Source organism: Canis lupus, chromosome 29 (genome assembly GCF_048164855.1).
Source record: "Canis lupus baileyi chromosome 29, mCanLup2.hap1, whole genome shotgun sequence".
NCBI classification, from domain to species: domain Eukaryota; kingdom Metazoa; phylum Chordata; class Mammalia; order Carnivora; family Canidae; genus Canis; species Canis lupus.
In genome coordinates this window covers 33,345,681-33,367,561 of record NC_132866.1, presented here as the reverse complement: position 1 = coordinate 33,367,561, position 21,881 = coordinate 33,345,681, and the positions used below count along the sequence as shown (strand labels likewise).

The window sequence follows — 21,881 nt, the reverse complement described above, 5'->3', positions numbered from 1 at the left end:
TTTTTTTTTTTTTTTTACAGTGATGGACCAGTCTCACAAGCGCAGATGCTGGACAGTGGTATAGGAATAGTTACCGGCTGCTGCGGGGTAATGTGATTACACGTATTTAGAATCACAGAGGGAAGCCAAGGAACTGGTTTTAAATAGCCCACACGGAGTGTGTGCCATGCCCCTGTGTCCCATGCTCTGAGTTCCTATGGAACATTCCAGCCTTTATTTCTAAAAGCAGTTCAGGTTTCAGAAATAACAAAAGGGCGAGTAATTCTTGCCCTGTTTGTCCTTGCTTAACTCACATTGGCTAACCTCAACATGCAGATTTGTGCCGGGGCAGATCTTATGCAAAAGTGTCAGGTGTCAAAGTTTGTCTCCGATCTCAGCACCTTGTTTCCTAATGATTTTGTTTCCCATTCTTCCTGCCCAATGGTCTTTGCTTCCTCCTTCTCCTGAGGAGAGGGTCTAATAAGCTCATTTTCACTGAGAAGGAAATAAATCATAAGACTCCAAACATGAATTGTGCCATAATCATAACATTGATGGGAATAGATGGTTCACAGACGAAAAGAGTTCTTCTGTGGGGCAGGGCCATCCAATGCCCTGAAAACCCCACATGGGTTGCCAACCCCCACCCCCTGGCACATGAAGACGAAGGGGTCTGAATTTGCCTTTGCCTGACTTTTGCCGTGAGATGAGGCCTGGATCACACCAGCCATTTCTTGTGGTTTGCAATGAATTCTAATAGCATTTGTGACCATGGATTACCAAACTGACCTGTCAAATCCTGTGAAGAGATGAACTTCAGACTTGATTCTGCTTGTTTGATGTGCAAAGGCAGTTGGTTTCTTGCTCTGTTGTTGGAAAGGGAAAAGAAATGACCCATTCCCACCATCCATGCTGACAATCTGATGATTTTGTTAAGGCCCCAAATGCTTTTTCAGACCTTCTGCAGAAGCATGATGAGAAGTACTTTTTGAAATGTCAGCCTGGGGTACTGAGGAAAACAGGCGCAGTGCCTCCTTAAGTTACATTCAGTGTTTTGGGAGAAAAGATCCTGGTAGGCCGTGGCTGACGTGTGTCAGAGAGCAAAAAGAACAAAAGCCCACACTCTGTAGAGAGGAGAGGAAGAAAAAGAATTATCTAGTAAAAATTCATCAAATTAGTTGTACAAAAAACTTTTTTAAAGATTTTATTTATTTATTCATGAGAGACACACAGAGAGAAGGCAGAGACACAGGCAGAGGGAGGAGTAGGCTCCCTGCAGGGAGCCCGATGTGGGACTTGATCTTGGAACTCCGGGATCCTACCCTGAGCTGAAGGCAGACGCTCAACCGCTGAGCCACCCAGGTGTCCCTAGCTGTACAAAATGTTTTAAAAATATCTTATTTCTTGTTTTAAGCAGCCACAATAACAAAACTTTGCCCGAGCAAATGCAATTTCATTCATGTTTTCCATAGAGCCAGGTGTGAAACATAACCAATGAGAATGATTATTCATTTGGGTTTGCTTTTAGCAGTGGGGAACTATGCTTGTAGTGAATGCAATTTACAGAAATGTGTTTTCACACATTAAAACCCTGTTCTTCTCAACTACAGACTGAAATCCCCAATGATAAAAGCTCTTTGCAGAAGTAAAATTCTAACTGAATAGTATAAAATGTGGCCACATTGCCATTTGTTCATAAAATTTTTAATAAACGAAATCCCTCTGACTCTTGCAAGAGTTCTATTTGCAGGGAACAAATTACAGGGTTGATTTTTGTATAGTGCTCAAAAAAAAAATTCCATGTATATAAGAACTCAGTGTGGTCAGAAGAAAATTCTCTTTAATCCAGTAATATTTGGTTTTGTTTGAAGCAATAGAATTGATCCTTCTGGGGGAAAAAAAATCACTATTTAATAATCCACAATCAAGACACAAGTACATAGTTCATAAGAAGTAAAAAATTAAAAAAGGAAAAAGCAAATACCATGAACAAGATAATGAGTTCATCTTTATGAAGGTTTTACCATGTAGTCCCTCAAAATATTATTTGTCCAGGAAAAAAATATCCATGGCCTATCTCACCTTTCCAGTGATCAACCCCTTTCTCAAATTCCTCCTCATATTACAAGCATAAGAAAAATGCAGCACTCTTTAATGACTACTCAAGCCAGACCTAAAAGCTAAGAGGGCTGCTAGAGGAATTATTAGCTGATTATGGGTGAGCATGTTTTGGTTTGTGGCCAGCTAATGCCCCCTACAATAGAACAAGGAGTAAAGATTTCAGTCAGCAACTAGATTGTTTTGTCTAAAATTTGCTTAATGACCCCTAGCTCTGATTTTTAAACTTTTTAATTACTTAATTGTTGTGACTGCAAATTAACCCTATACAACCAATGTTTTCTCTGAAAGTGTATTTCATCTTCTCAATTATTCAAGCAAGAAATGGGAGTTACCAGCCACTTCTCCTTCACTGTCCACTTGCAACCAGACAAATCCTCTCTCAAACAGGATGAGAACCTGCCACCTCATCTTCACCCCAAGGCCATGGCCCTAATTGAAGCTGCAATCAGTGATTCATGGGCTGCTGTGGGAACTTCTGTATTGGGTGCCCATCATACCTATCTCCATTAGTGTTACCTTCCTAAAACACAGATCTCATCATGTCACTCTTGTGCTTGGAAATTTTTAGTGATTCCCCAGAAACAGAAAAAGTCTGAATGCCTGAGTTGGTATTAAAAGAATTTGCTTATTTGACCGGGGTCATCTCTCATAATATTGACACCATGCACAAACACACACACACCCATGTACACACAAACACTCCCTAAACCCTAGCCATAACAAACTGAAGTACCTTATTCCCTGACCTCTGTTCTTTCAAACTCTATAGACTTTTTAGATATCTCTAATTCTTCCTGTCACTAGAGCTATTTGTGTTTCTATCTGCCCCATGTCTCTGGACGTCAATGGAGGGTTACCAATAGCCAAGGTCCTAGAAAAGAGCTGGGATGTTGCAAGCCTAGACTAGCATATATTTGTTGAATTCAATCCATAGTTTCACAAATTTTATATTAAAGAGTCTTGCTTTTCTATCAGTAGATAATCACATTCTTTTTAACGTTTGGTGTACCCTATCAGATTTCACATGAACTAACTGCGTGGAGGTCTATAAAGTGAACTAAACCAAAAAAAAAATGCGAAAAGAGTCTGTTCAGTCTCAAAATAAACATATTGTTCACCGACTCAGCTACCTCCTGCATACTGGCATTTATGTTGGGAATCATCTTCCTTCCCTAGGAACGAAGGACTAACCCAACAAAGAGAGTCGTGGTTGGGTGGTACTCCCTCAAACCAAAGAGAAGCTCCCCAATCTGTCCTAGGGACCCAGGTAACCTAGAAAGTGTGAGACAGGACACAACAGGGCATCATGGGGGGAGCCCCCAGGTCTAAGGCTCCAGTTCCTGGAGGACTCGGACCCTCCCTCCTGAAGGCCTGAATTTCAAACTGAATTTGAATGGGTCAGGCAGAGTCTAGTCAGGCAACTACCTTGCCTTTGGGACCAGAACAAAATAGTAGAGGGCAGACTGAGAGACACGGGCACATCCTCTTCCCCAGGAGAGACCAGGGAAAAATGGCAGTTTGCATGGCAAACACCTCCCTCTTCTTCAGTGCCTCTTCACGCTCTTACTGCCTTTTCCCTCATCTCTTCACACCCATTTCTGGGCTGTCCCAATCCCCTCTTATGTATCATGTGTATTGCTTGTACACATAAATTATACTTTCAAAAAAAAAAAAAGGAAAAAATCATGGTGCTATGATGTCAAACTTCTTCAACAGAGATTTCTAGTGTACCAGAATTAAAAAGGCAAAGCATAGGGCAGCCCGGGTGGCTCAGCGGTTTAGCACCACCTTCAGCCCAGGGCCTGATCCTGGAGTCCCACGTCGGGCTTCCTGCATGGAGCCTGCTTCTCCCTCTGCCTGTGTCTCTGCCTCTCTCTCTCTCTCTCTCTCTCTATCTCTCATAAATAAATAAATAAAATCTTAAAAAAAAAAAAAAAAAAGGCAAAGCATCCAAAGCGTTACTTAGACCCTTTGCCTAACACCCTTCTATCCGCTTGGACTTCCTTTGGCCTTTGACATATAAAAAAATAATATTTGAAAAAAAAATCATATTTGCCTCCCAGGTTCTCTATTGACTCTGGAGGTTGACGAGCATCAAGTGTGTGAAGGGTAAAATTCCCCTTTATTCAGTCTGACAAGACATCCAAAGGGAAATGTTGGGTAAGCAGTATTAAGATGAAAAAAAAAATCACTAACCGAAAGGTAATTTCATTTTAGACTTATTTATATTTGCTTAGCTAAAAGTAGGTATTCATCGTAGTGTGGCAAGCAGTAACAAAATGAAAGGAGCAAAAGACTCCCATTTCAGTAAAAACATTTTGGGACTCTACTGTGCAATGGGCATAGCATTGGGCTTTGTGAGGGACACAAAGATGACTATCATCTCTGTCTCCCTCCCTGCCCTGATACGGCAGCTCCAAGCTGCCAGTGATCCCTCAAAAGGTAAATTATAATTGCCTGCATTTGAATGGATCATAAGGTAGTCTCTTTTTACATTTTTTATCATAATGTAGTCTTGATAGACTTTCTCATTTTGTCTGAAATGATATTCAGTTGATTGGTGATGATAGGACTTTTGCCAACTGTTGAGATATAGGCTACGAAATGATTACAGGGGCTTTATGTTGACAGCTGTGATATGAAAATGGCTAACCCTGGAGAGCTGGCAATGTGGCAAATAGCAAAGGACACAGGTTTTGTGGTCAAATAAACATGGGCTCAATCACCACTCTGCTGCTTAGTAGTTCTATGATTTGAGGCAAGTTGAATCAAGCCTCATTATCTGCATCTGAAAAATGGGGAACAACCATGGTACCTATTGCACAGGATTACAGTAAGGATTAAACGAAGTAGTAAATATAAAGTGCTTGGCACAGTTCCTGTAACTCAATAATAAACGTTAGTTTTTATTACAGTTTTTGAAAATCAGTTTAATTTGACCGACCACAATATCTGATTAGCATCTGATTGTATGGGCTGGGTATGCTTATGATCCTAGATTCAAAATGTTGTGGTTCTACCCATAGGTCTCCATCAGAACCTGATAAGAAATCTTTCCTTGAAATACTTCTCACAGAAAACATGAACCATTTACCTTTCTGGGGTAGAAGACTGAGAAGAAGCAGAATCCTCTCACTTCTTCCTCATGAAAAAACAACTGGTACCACATTTTGTAAAACATGATTTTGTTCAAAATTGTTAGCACTGACCAGTCTTCAGATGAGTGGTTCTGTGGTAGGATGAAAAGAGGTCTGAACTAGAAGACATGAGTTTCAAATCCATTTCAACCACTAATGGGCTTTCTGAACTTGGGTTGGTCACAAAATATCCCTGGGCCTCAGATTGTATATGTATAAAATACCAGAGATAGTTAATTTATGGTTTTCAAACTCAAATGCCAATAGGGGTTGGGTAACAGGGTAATAAAAGAAGCAGTGGGATATAAGACAATAGGCAGTGGTAGTGACTGAGGTAAATCAGAGAAGACATACTTTGCCTAAAAATGACATCCTCAGCTCCAGCTGGTTATTGCTGATAAGAATATGGTACATGAATATGGAGCCATATTTTCCTAATTTTTAGGAGAAGGCAAAAATCTGGAAGCAGATCTTAAAAAGGATAAAAACCAAACAAAACAAGTTGACATTTTGAGATGGATATATTTAATTAACTAAGGTGTCTTCCTGGCTTAAAAAGGTTCTATTCTATTCTATTCTATTCTATTCTATTCTATTCTATTCTACAGATAGAGTTACTTTAAATTAATATAATATAGAAAGTGGTCTTGTTAAAGAAATAGAATTTATTAGATCAATTTTAACAAACCAGTAAATAGGATTATTAGATGAAAGAGCCTCATAATATGGAATTGGCTATCATAAAGTCATTATTAAAATAATAATGTGATTCTCAATTTTCCAAATAGAACCCTTGGGATTTACCAAGACCTCCTCATGGTGGATGATGATAAAACAGTATTTCATTATCCCTTCCAAGGGCAGGGACTGGAAAGAAATTGTTGTGCCCATTTACATGGCAAGATGGCAGGTGTTTGCCTATGTAAAATGTGATTAAAGAGCAATAAGTCCTTAAAAAAAAAAAAGTAAACAGACTAGAGTTTATATGTACAAATAACTCTGGAGTCAATATAGAACTCCTGTGGTAGGTCATGGATTCCTCCTAACTATGCTTCCATAGCTAAACATTTCTAGATCCTTCTCTGAGAACTGTCTTCACTGCCAGTTTACAAACCATGCAATAAAACCAGGCAGTTTTGTTAGGAGGCGTTTGTCATTTTTGTATTGCCTGATACTAAGCACTTTATAGATCTCATTTTTTACTTCATCATCACAGTAACCCTATGAGGGTGTATAATTACTTCCATCCCACAGATGAAACACAGAGTCATAGAAGAGTTTTAGGTAATCTCCTCAATGACACACTCCTCCTAAGTGGCACATCTGGGGCTTAACCCCACATCCTCACTTCTAACTACTTCTATCTACTTCCTCTTGAACATGAATCACAGGGCTTGACTTTGCATAGTTCCGTTCCCAAAATCCAACCCCCTCTCAAAGGGACAGCCTTTGCCATTAATGAGGGTATTCAGGGGAATGTGTCCTGATTCCTGGAGACAATTAATGAGAAGGAGTTTCAAAAGCCCTTTGAAAGAGTGGTAGCATTACTGGCAAGAACATCTCGTTTCCCTAGGATTCAACTCTAATTTGTATGTGTAAGCTCTGGTCTCCTTGCTTGAAAAAAAAAAAAAAAGAGAGAGAGAGGAAAATAGCAAGCAAAAAAGGACTTATATACTTTAATGTTATGCCTCAGACCAATGTTTTCTAAATTTGTGTCCTGTGGAACAGTTATCCTGAAAGAAACGGGTCTGTGCTCCAAAAAAATTTGAGAAACTGCACATTTTATCCCTACCTTGGCTACTCACAAAGCACTTTGGCTTAAAAAAAACCTCTGGAATTATTTTATGTCATTTCACTTTTCTTAACATCTCATAGGATATTGGGAATCTATGCCTTTGGTACTCATATTATTTATTAGCTTAATTATTTATACCTCACCTCTTCTAGAAAAGCTTGCCAGCAGTGCTTAGGCAGGTACAAAGAATTCCATCTTAAAGGATACACTAAAATATCTATCTCCATATAAGGAGTTAATTCAATTTTGTTAGTGTGAGTGTGATATCTGGGAGCATGCCTCCCTCTCACACTGTCTACCTAGTCAAGCAGCTTGGCACACATAGCTTCTTTGAGGACCTCCCAGTGGATGCTCCTTCTTTCTAAGGAAGTAGATTACCACTTGCAGCATATTCAACAGGAAAAATGCCCCTGAGCTTACATTTACACTCTCACTATTTTTGTTTGGAGCATGTTCCCTCACAGCCATTTCCCAAATGCCTAATCCAGCATTTACCTGGTATGTTCCATGGTTCATATTCAGTTTACATAAAGCTCAATGAAAAAGGGTCCCATGATCAATAAGATTGGGAAACTGCGTGTTTCATACCCTTTTGAAGAGTCTCAATTTATTTAAGGATAAAAAGATTAATGTAATTTAAAACCTTACTTATCTTTACTTATGTACTTTCCCCAGATTTATCTGTTTTTTGTTCATGTAAAACCTCTCAACCCTATGAAAGCCTTGAATTCCAGGGAATATACTCTGGGAACTATCCGGCAAGGCTGTTCTAGATTTGCGGCAAACACTGGGCAAATCTGATGGGACAAAAAAGAAGCAGCATGGCCTTCTTTTTTGAAAGCCCATGACCATTACCAGTCAAAGCACAGAATCCTAGCTTTGCCAATTTCAAGTTTCAAATTACTTTGCCTCTCTCACCTTGATTTTCTTCATATTTTAAGAGAATATGAAACCTAAATTACAGTGTTTATTTTAAGATTAAAATGAGTTCATAGATGGCAAACTGCTGAAGATGAGACTGGGCACAGTGTAGGCATTCCATAAAATTTAAGTCCCTTCTCCTTGGTGCTTCAGGACCAGAGCGATACAGACTGAATTTATAAACAACATCAGAAGGGTGGGCTGTTGACTAGTTATACCAATTCCTAGACTAGTTATGCCAACTCCTAGAAAGTTTGACTGTCCTGGTGTAAGAGTTAATAGACTATAAAAGCAAAGAGATAGATCCATGCTCCGATCTTTGCTAGTATGCATGCCAAGAATACTCCCAAGGGGATCCCTGCAAATTTAAAACCTACATTCTAATCCTGGCCTGCTGTTGATAAAAGATGTATGTGACCTTGGGTAAATCACTTAACTTCTGCAGACCTCAGTTTCCTCACCTGTAAAAAGAGGAATTGAACTATGTCTCTCTGGATTGCCCCTCACCCCCCACCAGATTTATGTGAAGCTAAAGTAGGGTTATTTCCTACTTTCCTATTTCGGTGGTAGTGTGCTTAAGGATCAGCTGAATTTCATTGAAAATGTTTTTCAAAGATGAGAGGCCAAAAAAACTCCACAAAACAAAAACTGACATAATGTGCTCACGTGTGATGCTTCCCATTTTAATGCTTTCCTATCTTAAAAGCATATTTTTAAATATGCAAATGTAAATTATTCACATGGCACATACCCTTAGAATTGTGCATTTAACTAAGGTGAATCATCAGCCTATTATTAATTATCATTCAACCAGCCCTAGTCTTTTAGATAAAGGAGAATATTAATATCTAAAGGGGCTGACTCATTTCAGCACAGTAAGCTCTAAACAAGTTGTCAAACCCCTCCCACTGTTCCCCTAACTAGCTCATCTAGCAGCCCATGGCCTATATGGCTTGATCTCTTATTTACCTGTATATGCATATATACATCACATATTTGCCTGCATTTGTGCAGTTTTGTGTTTTTACACACTACCCATGGCTGCCTAATTCCCTCTACAATGCCCATAACAATTCTCTGGGACAGATGACAATCTCACTAGATCTCAATTTCCCTAGCAGTAAAACTAAGGTTCTTCACTATATCTAATGGCTATTCCAGCTCTGATGTTTTATGTCTATGCTCTTTACTTAGATAGTCTTTGGCAGAAGCATTGGGGATATGTTCATATACATTATCTCATGTAATTCTTAGAATCTCCCAGGAAGTCTTGTTGCTATCATAATTCCTATCTTGACAGATGATGAAACAGATTCACCTACTTTATGTACCATGTACATAGTAAGTGCCAGTTACAAACTTAGAAACCAGATTCTCCATTCTATATCTGATCAATGCCATCTCCAAGTGCCAAACAAGCAAACAAGTATGGGCTGCCCACTCTTTTCTTCTTCATCCAGAGTAGTCCTCACTGAGAGGAGAGTGTATGGGAGATTCCCCTAAATCATCTCCCCTCCATAGCCAAGAGAATCTGCTCTGGGCTAAAAGACACCATGCAGACCACTCATGGGTCAATGACAATTCTGATGATGATTGAGATGTCACAGGTGACTAGAGGAAGTATGTAGAAGTGTCATTAGAGCTAGAGATCCCTGGCACATGACAAGATGAGCAGTCTGGTTTGAGACAAGGGGAGATTTTCTCAGTAGGGTTACTCCTGCCATTCAGCTCTCTGCAGACCTGCCTTCACACCACTACCTGCTCCCCATGCAGAGCCCATGCTTAGTCTTTCGTGAATAAAGCCCACAATGCTACAAGCATAGACTCATACATATTTCAAGCTAGAAACGACCTAAAAAAAATCATCTTGTTTAGCCCCCTCATTTGATAAATGTCTTAAGGCCATACAGAGGATCTACAACCAATTCATGGGAATTAAGACCCAAGCTTCCTGATTCCCCCTTCACTGCTGGAAAAGTGAGGAACCAGGGCAGGAAACTACTTCAGCAGCCCATCAGCCTCAGGCTCATTGACACATGGGCCTTTTGCTCTTGGACTCCCATTTCTGGCTTCTTGGCTGGGCATTGGGCAACCTGAAATTTGACCTTCCACTGTAGCTAGATTTGCATTTTCTGATCTGCTCATTTCTTTACTTCTCTGTTGCCACCTCAGTTTCCCTCAGGACTCTGAGCTCCACACTAACGTTGTTGCCCACTTCTTTGCTCCTTTTGAACTAAATGCTCTGGTCCTAGCTTTTCAGTTCAACTGGGAAGCTCCTAACAACTTCATGGCCTTGGTGTTAATTTATTGCTTGTGAAGACATGTGACCCACCCATCTAGGTAGTTAGATGTAGTCACCAGAAAGAGGGAGTAGAGCTCGAGGTGAGCAGATATTTTTCAAATATCATCCTCTGTTCCCAATGCAATATTAACAATAAAATAATGAAAGCTTAAAAAAAAAAAAACTATCATTGGAGCACCTGGGTGGCTCAGTTGGTTAAGCATCTGCCTTCAACTCAGGTCATGATCTCAGGATTGTGGGATTGAGCCCCATGTTGGGCTCCTTGCTCAGCGGCAAGCCTGCTTCTCCCTCTCCCACTACCCCTCCCCCTGCTTGTGTTTTCTTTCTCTCTCTCTCTCTCTCTCTCCCCCTCTCTGTATGTCAAATAAATAAATAAAATTAAAAACAAAAACAAAAATAGAAAACAACCTATCATTGACAGGAATTATAAGACTATTATTCTAAATGCTTGTGGAAATCAAATATACAATTTAAAAAGATTATTACCTTTCAAAACTCACTGGATGCCTTATTTGAGAGTAAAGTCTTATTTCTAAATACTTTCATTTTAAATCAGAAAGAATAAAAATATATGAATTGAACACTAAACTCAATATCCTAAGAAAATAAGTATCAGATAAAATAATAAATTAGGAAGCAGTAGGAATAATAAATAAATCCAAGATTTGATTCTTGGAAAAACCCAATAAAATAGCAGACATTTGAAGGAAGCATTACTCATAAGTGGGGAAAGCATCAATTATTCAACAAAAGATTTTAAGTAAATTTGAGTATTTAGGAAAGAATCGAGGCAGTATCTCACCTCACATTAAACATCAAAGTAAGTCCCAAATGGATCAAGGAGTCAATTGTTTTAAAAAAAGTTTTAAGGGGGTAGTTGTAGGTACTATTTCATTGATCTTTATACAGGAAAGAGCATTTTTAAGAATAAAAGCAAAGGAAGAATATACAATACAATATTTTGTTAAAAATGTAAAACTTCTATATGTTAAAAATCATGAATGAAAAGACAAATCATAATTTATAAGGAAAAACCCTATCAAATAAAGATAAGAAAGGAATAAGTACTGTTCTGTTTTGTTTTTTTTTTTTAATTTTTATTTATTTATGATAGTCACGGAGAGAGAGAGAGGCAGAGACACAGGCAGAGGGAGAAGCAGGCTCCCCACAGGCAGCCTGATGTGGGACTTGATCCCAGGACCCCAGGGTCCTGGGCCGAAGGCAGACACTCAACCACTGAGCCACCAAGGTGCACCAGTAATGTTCTTAATATATAGAAAATGCTCAGAAAGTAACAAAAATGGTCAAAAGATGATTTTGTAGAAAAAGAAACAAAAATTATAATTCTAAAAAAATTTGTAATTCTAAATGTTGATGAGGATGTGGTAATAAAATAGGTAAAAGTATTTGTATATGAGAATGGTTATAGTAGTGTTTATAATAATAAAAATTGGAATAAAAAATAAATAAAAATAAAAATTGGAATCAACAATAAAAAGTTATACAAAACTTAATCATCTGTTAAAATAATATTATCGAGGGGCACCTGGGTGGCTCAGTGGTTGAGCATCTGCCTTTGGCCCATGGCATGATCCCAGGGTCCTGGGCTTGAGTCCCACATCAGGCTCCCCGCAGGGGAGCTGTGGCACAGGAGCTCCCTCTGCCTATGTCTCTGCCCCTCTCTGCATCTCTCTGCATCTCTCATCAATAAATAAATAAAATCCTTAAAAAATAAAATTATATTATTGAAAATTAATTGTCATGAGAAATTTTTCATGAAAAAATAAGTACATAAAAAAGACAGAAAAACATAACAATTTTATCCCAATTTTATAAATATATATGTGTATATCTCATATATGTATTGTGTATGCATATCAATATCTTTGGGTAGTATGATTATGCAATCTTTATCTTTTCCTTTAAGCCTTTCTGTGTTTTTGCAGAATTTCTATAATAAGCATATTCATGTGCAAAACACACCAAAGTGCATTAAAAATTTTTAAAGTCTTTACTTGAAAAAAAAATACAGGTTTCAATGATCTTATGTCACTTTGAGACTACTTAAATTGATCTAGTTCCTTTAAAAAGGGGATTATTATCTAATTAGATTTCTTAAATCCTTATGAGCTGAGCAGTGTTGTTAAGATTGTCTACCAGAATGTAGATCTTAAGTTATAATGTGATCCTATACTGAGATTTGCCAATAGGGCATTGGACAAGGTGTCTTGGGTGTGCCAATAGGGCACTGGACAAGGATTCTTGGGCCTCGTGACCTTAAGCAAAGCTGTTAACAGCCCTCTGAGCCTCAGTTTCCTCCTATCAAGCAGATATTAACACCTCCTCTACCACTTTCACAGAGTTTTTCCAAAGACCAAATAAAATAATCCAGCAGGAGCCCATGAAATATAGGCTATTATGAAGGCAACAACCATCCTTTAAAGAATGAACTATTGCCTGCCTGGAATTAACAGTTGGTATGTACAGTCTTCCTAAATCTCCTTCTTGTAAGGAAACATATACTCTCTTGGTTGCAGAGGGGAAAAAAAAGTTCATTCCTCCTATTGTCCCTTTTCTTACTGAATTTGTGAGGGTGCTAATTAAAAGATATAAGTGCATCACCTTTGGGGCTGAAGTACAGATAGGTCATTGCACATCCCTGTGTTCACCTCCACCAAAATGCTAGGGGTAAATGCCTGGTGGAAATGGCAGAGACCTCACAGGTTCCCACAGGACCAAAGGTAAAAAGGGCAAACTCTACACTGTCTGCACAGATCCACCGGATGATTGCTTGGCAAGGCTATGGGATTCAGATCTCTGATTTGTGGCTCAGAATAACAAGTTCATTCATATAGTACATTGGTCTCCACCAACCCTTCCATGATGCTGCTATTGTGAAGATGGTTGTCAAATCTGAGTCACATTATTGCAGACTCTTACTGCATATAGTTTTGGGGACGGGACAGTCCACAGCACCTCTATATCCCAGAGCCACTGCTTCAACCAGACTTGCTGCAAAAAGCAGACTGCTTTCTCAGCTGCCACAGGTAAAGGGGAGGGAAGGTTGTGCAACTGACGTAGAAGGAAAGTCAGGCTGCATGTAAGAGTCACCCGGGGAACTTTTGAATATCCCCATGCCTAAGCCACACTCAACATGTAGAATTTAACTCCTCAGGGTTAGAACTGGGTATCAGTATTTTTAAAGCTTCTCAGGTCATTCCAAGTGCAACCAAGATTGAGAAGCAGTGGCTTAGGCATCTCCCCTGCTCCAACATTCACATACCCTTCCCTTTTCAAGTCCTCTTCCACATTCTGCTCTCTCTTGAGTGTGCCTTGCACATGCTTTGCCTGCCACGGAGCTAACTCAACCCTGAGGCATCCTTTCTCCTTTGGCTCCTCTGCTGGCTGGTTCCATTTCTGCTGATCCCAAATCCCCAGGAAGAGATAGCCCGACTCACCTTTCTGAACTAGGGTATTTGGGCCTTGGAAAGCTTTATGGTATCATACAGAGTATTTTACATTATGGTATCCTACAGAGTATTTTACATTATGGTATCATACAGAGTATTTTCACTGCCCACCTCAGGATCTGGATTCACCTCTGGATGAAGACCTGAGCCCTTCTTGCCCTAATAACCTGTGGAAAGGGACAGAGGTCATGTGCTATGAAACATGGCCAACCTTGGTCCTCTCCAGGTCTGTCGTATGCAAAGATGGTATGGGGGTGGCACAGTTTCCTTTTAACAGGAGCCCTGGGATTCTTGGCTCAATAACAAATCGTAGTATTGAAATCAAACATACTTCCAAGAAGTTCTTAAAAATCAAAGATCATTGTTTTGCCCTCTTTATAGAATATGATTTTTAGTCTTTTTAAGTACACATAAGACAATAAAATACCCTGCTCAACTATTTTTATCGTGTATGTATAATTTTATACATCTTTGTCCACAGAATCCTTGTCCATAGGAAACTAAAATTGAATTTAGAATCAAAAGAATAAAATATTCATTATTACTTTACCCAGAGGGATTTTTTTAAAAGTTCTTATTAAGAAATTTTTTATTGAAATATAATATATATAATGAAAAGTGCACATATCCTAAGGGTTTATCTCAATGATTTTTTAAGACAACTTTTTTAGAGCAATTTTTAGGTTTAGAGCAAAATTGAGGAGAAGGCACAGAGATGGCCCATATACCCCCTACCCTCCCACGTACATAGCCTCCACCATTACCAACATCCCCCACCAGAGTGGGGACATCTTTACAGTCGATGACCTACATTATTGCCCAGGGTCCCTAGTTTACACTAAAGTTAACTCTTGGTGTTGTGCATTCTACAGGTTTAGACAAATGTCTAATGACATGTACCCATCATTATGGTATCATACAGAGTATTTTCACTGCCCTAAAATTCCTCTGGGCTCTGTCTAGTCATCCTTCCTCCCCACCACCATGATTTTTTATAAAGTGAACACCTTTGTAACCAGCATCCAGGTCAAGAAACTGAGCACAATCATTACCCCAAAGCCTCCCTTTGTGCTCCCTTCCAGTCACTACCCCTTGAGGGTAACAAGTATAGATGAGTTTTACTGTTTTGTTTTGTTTTGTTTTGTTTTGTTTTACTTTATATAAATGAAATCATATAAGATATACTTTATTGTGTTCTGGCTTCTTTCTCTCAACTTAGGTTTGTGAGATTCATTCATATTTTTGCATGTAGTTTCAGCTTTAGCCAGAGATTTTGATCCTTGAAATCTGGTTCAACAAGCATTATTTAACCAGGAACTATGCTCAGGGCTGGGGACACAAAGGCAAACAAGGGTAAGCCCTTGCTATAAAGAACATTCAATCTAGTAATGTAGTAATGACAAGAATTTAATGTAAAGTGAATTCCTTTTGGTTTAACAAATATTTGTTCAGTGTCCACTATGGGACAGGCAGTATCACAGGTGCTAGGGATAAGCAATGAACAAGCAGATACAAATTCTAGTGGAAATTCTCTGTTTTATTTCCCTGACATGTGTGGGCAAGTTCTGCCCACTAATATCCATTTCCTGCTCTGTTGTGCATCTGCTTTCAACATAAGGGGGACTAGTACTGAAAGCTATTTCTTCTGGCAACTTGGGTATACAGTTTTGAAATCGCTGGTCCAACCATGAGGCAGCTTGTGAACCAGTGAGCACGGGAGGTATTTCTCTGTATCTATTTTGCCTTATTCTATTCTCTCCATCCCTGATACTGCCTGTACAGAATGAAACAAAAATCTGAAACTTAAGGAAGGCTTTGGATGTTAGCTTACCTTGGAGTAAAGCTGGGAAATCTTGTTGCTTTCCCGAACCCTGTAGTAAGAAGAAACAGTGGCCAAAGTTGGACTGAAATCATAAATCTTTGAATTTGTTTTAATAGCTACAAGTATCTAATATGTATCATTACTCATTAATGTTGACATTTCAGAGCCTAGTGAATGATTTGAGTATAAAGCTATGATGGAGGAGGAGGGATAGAGAATCCAACATCACTCCAGAATTGATAGCTTAAGAAGAAATGGAACAGATCATCTAATTTTATTTGTTTGGTTTGTGTTTTACCTCATTTTTATGGAAAATGTCAAGCGTATATCAAAGTAGAGATAATAGCAAAATTCACTTCCATGTATCCATCTTTTACCTTCAAAGATTATCAATCATGCTCAATTCATCTCTAACCCACTGCTTTCTCCTCCCCTTATTTGGAAGAAATCCCAGATATCAAATAAGTTATTCATAAATGTTCAGAAAGTGAGGTCTCTTAGTTTTAATCTCCTTAGTTCATCAGCACAGAGAGGCAAAGTCACCAACGTGGTTAGTAGCAATTATTTTTAATCCCTAGACTTCAAAAGTCAAAAAGGTTACTAACAGAGAATATTGGACTTTACATAGTGCAGTTAAACGGCATGTATGAGACATGAATTGTCAAGTTATGTCAAACATCTGGTCTGATCCATGACCATGGTCACATATTGGATAATAGTTATAAGTGGAATAAGAGGCTCCCCACACAAGAACCTTAAGATGTAGACTGAACATCACTTGAATCCACTATAAATTTGTCATCAGTACATTTACAATCTTATTTTTAGCTTGTATCAACATTTTATCTAATGAATTTCATAAATTAATACTCTAAAAAAACAAAACAAAACAAAACAATAAAACCAACTCTGTATTATTTGGCCTACAATCACCTCTTTTAAATCTCCCATTCAGAGAGTGGCTACTTTTCCAAACTGTTCAACATGACGTTGGGACTGCTAGTTGATGTTCCTTTTCATCAATAATTTCAAAACAAATTCTTGTGGATTTTGAAATTGCAAATAAATGTGTCCAAGTGAAACTGTTCTTTTCAACTAGTTAGTAATAAAATGGGTCTAAGACCTTTCCTAAGCTGCATTGTTTCCCGTCTTCAGCCTGTTCTATTTTCTAAGGTTAGTTGATGTTCATTGAGCCAGTGTCAATGGCTTATCTACTATGAGATATCAAAGCACAACTAGGCTTTGATGGAGATACTTTTCCAGGGTTTCCAGGCTTAACACCCTGAGTTACCATTGTTGGAAGATACAATGTTCCAGTAGTTTCTAGTGCAAGAGGGAAAGATTCTGTTAGTGTCTTTGTTGTGAAAATGTGCAAAATGTTGCTTTGGCTGCTTTGACTGTCATACTTGTCGAATTGTATCTCAAAATGTTACCCAAGGTAGGTGACATCCATCACTGTGAGAAATGGGACATAAAGCCTCTCCCAATGTGTATTCGATGAGGAGATAATTGGGGGTAAAAAAAAAAAAAAGCTGCAAAGATTACCTAAATAAATAACACTGTAAAAGGCAGATACCCAGTCATTTTTTCATATACAACTCTCACTCATTTCCCTGTCAGGTTAACCATTTTCATTGTGTACTTTTTCTGGGCAGATTATTCACATCGAACTCCTTTGATGTGATAAGTGATGATGCTTTTATTGGTCTTCCACATCTAGAGTATTTGTAAGTAAAGAAACTTTTTTTTTTGACATAATGATTCAGGACAAGTGTTCTCAGTTTCCTACAGCCGTCTGACAACAAATATTATAACCCATTGCAGATTCATAGAAAACAACAACATCAAGTCCATTTCAAGGCATACTTTCCGGGGACTAAAGTCTTTAATCCACCTGTAAGTATGAATGTTGCTCTTACTTTTTAAGCGTACTAAGGGACAATGCAGTTTGATAATCTGTGGTTCAAATGCCCACTTCATAGGTAGCCCATGAAGATTTAAGAATGATTTATCCCCATGCACACGTGCCATATATCTCCCAGTCATCAGCCAGTGTGGGTTCAGGAAATTGATTACTATTGATATGATTAGCCTAATCCAACCATAATTAGGAAAACAACCTAATGCAGGAAAGTTGTGTGACTGAAATAACTTTTTTATCATCTACATCATTACTCCCTTCATGGGTAATTATGGGTTGACTATATACCTTAATTTGATATGTGCTGTTTTTCTTTTTCTGTGTAAGCCCTGACTTTATATACATTTATACATATACTATAAACACCAGCTATGTTTACACAATATCTGAACAATTTGTTTATAAATTAAATATTTAATTATTCAATGAATGACTAGAGCTACAATAGTTGTTCTTAACAGGAGACAATTGTGCCTCTTAGGGAACATTCATCAATATCTAGAGACAAGTTTAGTTGTCAGAACTCAGTGCTGTAACTGATATCTGGTGGGTAGAGGACAGCGATGCTCTCCTAAAAACCCTGCAATATACAAGACAGCCCCCACAAAAATGGAATCTGCACCCTGAAATGGCATAGTGCTGAGGCTGGGAAGCCCTGAAAAACATGAACCAAATAACTTATTTCTCCTAGCCTCTCTCACCTCCTACACACACACACACACACACACACACACTTTGAAGGAAGCTAGAGGGCATGGGAAGAAAAGGCACTAAGATTTATTAAGTGCCTACTATTAGGTCAGTCAATTTGCTTTACTTGGATTTTCATTTAATCCTCTCAACAATCCTGCCAGATAGACACAATAATCCCCATTTTAGAAATGAGAAAACAGAGACCTGGAGGGGATATATGACGAGTGAGCTGAATAGTTATGGGATTATAACATCAATTCAACAGTTGAACTGCAAGGGCTACTCATTCATTCAAGACTATTTTTCAAGTGCCTAATATGTGTCTCATTAATATTAAGACATAGATGCAGGAGATCCCGATGTCATTCTGTTAACTTTTACATGTCCCTCATAATACCTCACTGACAATTGTTCTAAGCCTCAGAATGCAGCAGGGAACAAGGCAGACAAAAATACTTGCCTTTTGAACCTACGTTCTAGTATGACCACATAGCCATTACACTTCCTCTCACCAAACTTGTCTCAACTGCTGTTTGGATTTGCATGGGCAGATGTATTATGCTCAAATCATTAGGCTCTTCAAGTCCTCAATAAAAAGTCATTATAATAAAAAATATTTGCTATGCTATGCTACATGTCAATGATGTAACACAATGCAAAAATAGCTGTGTATGGTATAAACATTATGCCATTTTGTCAGAGAGCCAAACACTGACAAACCCCATTGTTTAGAAAACAATTAAAAAAAAAAAAACAGAAACAAATATATGGAAGGGGAAATGGGAGTCATCACCTCAACTTGAGAGCTGCTTAATTCACATAAATCCCATTCAACATAGCTTCTGTGTGATGCTCAGCATCATAAAGTGCTGAAGGAAATATGTAAAATCCAGGTGTCCTCTCTGGGAACTCGGGATATAAGCCTTGCTGTTCCCATTGGTCCATTCAGGTGTATCTTCTCTCCAGTGTAAAGGATTACCTGACACAGAAGAAAAAGAGGAAAGAAGGAAGAAAGGATGGAAGAGAGGAAAAAAGGATAGACAAAAGAGTTAAAGGAGAGAGGGAGAAAGGGAGGAAAGAAGGGGAAGAGAAAACAGAAGGAAAGAGGGGAGCAATGGGGAGCAAGGGAGAATGAAAAAAATTTATGTAACACCCTAATGAAAAATATCTATTTTGTTTAACTGGAGCCTATTAGGTCCATCAAATGAAATGGGAATTGAAATTTGGGTCATAATGAGGCCTTTTATCACAAGGAGACACTAGTATAGCATGTGCTTAGTATCCAGACATTTTCAAGCTCAAGGGAACACCAAAGTCAGTCTTCAAAGAGAGAAGCATGAATCTAAAAGGTCAGACAGTGAAAGGGAAGTCTAACCCTCTGACCAGGTGCTAGAGGTGGGAAGAAAGTGTTAGGAGGGAACAGGTTAAAGTTAATTGAGTGAATATGACCCTTAGGTCTCTTTATCTAACAGTTAGGTTGACTCATATGGCATTGCCAGTATTAGACTGTTTTTGATCTACAAAAATGCAATGCCATATGGTTCATCCTAAATAGTCTCTAGGGAGTGCCACACAAAGATGAATAAGATCCAGTTTCAACCTGGAGGAGCTCAGTCTGACAAGAGGAATTAGACAAACAAATATTTTCTCACTGAGTGCCTTTGTCCCCAAGTTATGTTCTCCTTTCTAATTATGCTATTCAAGATGTATTTCCTCCTTCCTCCCTCCCTTCTTCCCTCCCTTCCTTCTTTTTTTTTTTTTTTTCCTTTCCTTTCTTCCTTTCAAGGAGAGATGGGTAGGGAGGATTTGAAACTCAAATGTCCCTCTGACTGCTCACTACATCAAATTAATTTTCCATTATTTACCACCTATAAATAAATCTGACATTTGTTTGAGCCATTAGTTTCCTTTTTAGGATTTTAGGCTTTAAATGCACTTTCTTCCACCTCAGACCAACTCTACCCAATCAAAGGGAAACACTGGAGGAAAAGTTTACAAAGCTCTTTCAGATTCTTGACCTCATGATAGTTTCCTGGTGACCTTACAAAATAGTGCTTAGCACACTACCCCTGGTGGACAGATGAGAACATGAAGGTGTACCCTGCATTTAAGCTGCTCCCCATCTAGTAGTAGTAAAGGCAGAAGTTTCTTGGGTTCATTAATGGGATGTCTCATGCCCTCTCCATTGTGTCAGTCATAGCAGGACCAGAAAGCTTTGACTGAGCTGCCTGGATCCTTCCACAAGACATGGTCTCAGTAGCAAATATGACTAGAGAAGAAGGAGAAGATCCTGAAGACAGGGGCCCTAACTTTGCTTTTAGACTCCAAATGCAAATAATTGTATTCAGACATATACTTTTAGATCCAACTGGTTCCCACTCTGGCCTAACATTGCACCTACCTGAGGATTTTTACAAATTCCATTAGTTCCTAAGGAAGCAACAAACTTATCTCACTTTCAAATGCATCTATCTCAGGAGACTTAACTTCTAAAAAGAGATTTATAGACAACTTGAAAGTTACTATATATACCCCTTCCCTCTCAAGCTAGCTTTCAGAAAAGGGAAAATTCCTTACATTTCAGTCCTTACGATGCCAGTCAAATCCTGGGACCCTCTATCTTATTACTTTATTCTGAGTTACTGTCCCAATGTTATACGTGTTTAACTTTAATGTTTGAATAGTTCATATTTTTCAACAAGGTTTGAATTTTTCTGATGAAATCAGAGTGAAAATGCATTAAAAATAGCTTATGGCCAATGATGACCAAAATCTCTAAACATGATGTATTGGTTTCTGTTAACACCCATGAGCCTTTTTAGTAGTGATTTCCTTTGGTATCACATATGTATCACTGTGACTAAGACCCAGTAGAGGCAGGACTGTTGGCATGCATGTATAAAAATATTTGGGGAAAATTGTCATCAATCTATATGTGTTGTGGAGCACCTGCTGATTTCTCAGCATTGGGGGGTGGGGGGTGCAAGAGATATATACAGTAGTCCTCAAACTCAGGATGCCTGTGTGTCCCCAGTCAGTCAGGTAGGATGTCTTCATTTCAGCCTTCACAATGACATGCATATAAAGAGGCAGTGCAGTGTAGTGGCTGACAGTGACCTCTGCCACTGGACTGTCCAGGTTCAAAGCCTGAATATCTGTGGGATATCAGGTCACTTAGCTTCACTGTGCCTCAGATTTCTCATGTGTAAAATGGGAGTGATAATAATCTGTAAAAACGGGGACAGGAGATAATAAGGTACGTAGGAGTACCTGGCTCCTAAGGTTGCCCTAAGATCAAATGAGTTAATCTATGCAAGATGCTTAGAACAGAACCTGGTATGCAGTAAATACCATTATGTAGGAATAAACTAACACTTGCTGCCTAACCTCTGTTGGTCCTGGATCAGGATTCCAAATGCTGCAGTTTTAATCCACTTTAAGCATTTTGTATGAAATTAAAATAACTGCACTTGAAACACCGCAAAATCAGTGAGACACCGACTCAAGCTGAGAATCTGCACTGCAGGGAGGCTGGGAGCACCCCAGATGGCTGTGGGCGCTGCTTTCTTAGCAGTGGAGCCCAGTGGCACTGAAACAAACGTGCTATCTGAGCCAGTCTGGTCTGCCTTAAAGAGAAGACTTTCCAGTAGATTCCATAGTCATAATCAGAGGTTTTCTCAGGTAAACCAGGATGACACCAAAGTGGAGGGAATGGTCATC

The 21,881-nt window shown here is 38.8% G+C and overlaps 1 protein-coding gene and 1 long non-coding RNA gene across 4 annotated transcripts in view; one reads left to right on the top strand and one right to left on the bottom strand.

Annotated features, from left to right (window-relative positions):
- Positions 1–21,881, top strand: part of LGI1 (leucine rich glioma inactivated 1) — a 38,860-nt gene that overhangs the window by 2,850 nt on the left and 14,129 nt on the right. For all 3 annotated transcript variants that reach the window (XM_072806003.1, XM_072806002.1, XM_072806001.1), the window contains exons 3-4: positions 17,203–17,274; positions 17,372–17,443. In XM_072806003.1, the coding sequence (XP_072662104.1) occupies positions 17,203–17,274; positions 17,372–17,443 (144 nt within the window). The remainder of the gene's footprint in view (positions 1–17,202; positions 17,275–17,371; positions 17,444–21,881) is intronic.
- On the bottom strand, positions 6–19,864 carry LOC140621114 (uncharacterized). Its single transcript, XR_012020848.1, has 3 exons — positions 18,955–19,864; positions 15,557–15,596; positions 6–1,103 (listed from the first exon to the last, which is right to left on the bottom strand). It is a non-coding gene; the product is annotated as an uncharacterized lncRNA (long non-coding RNA).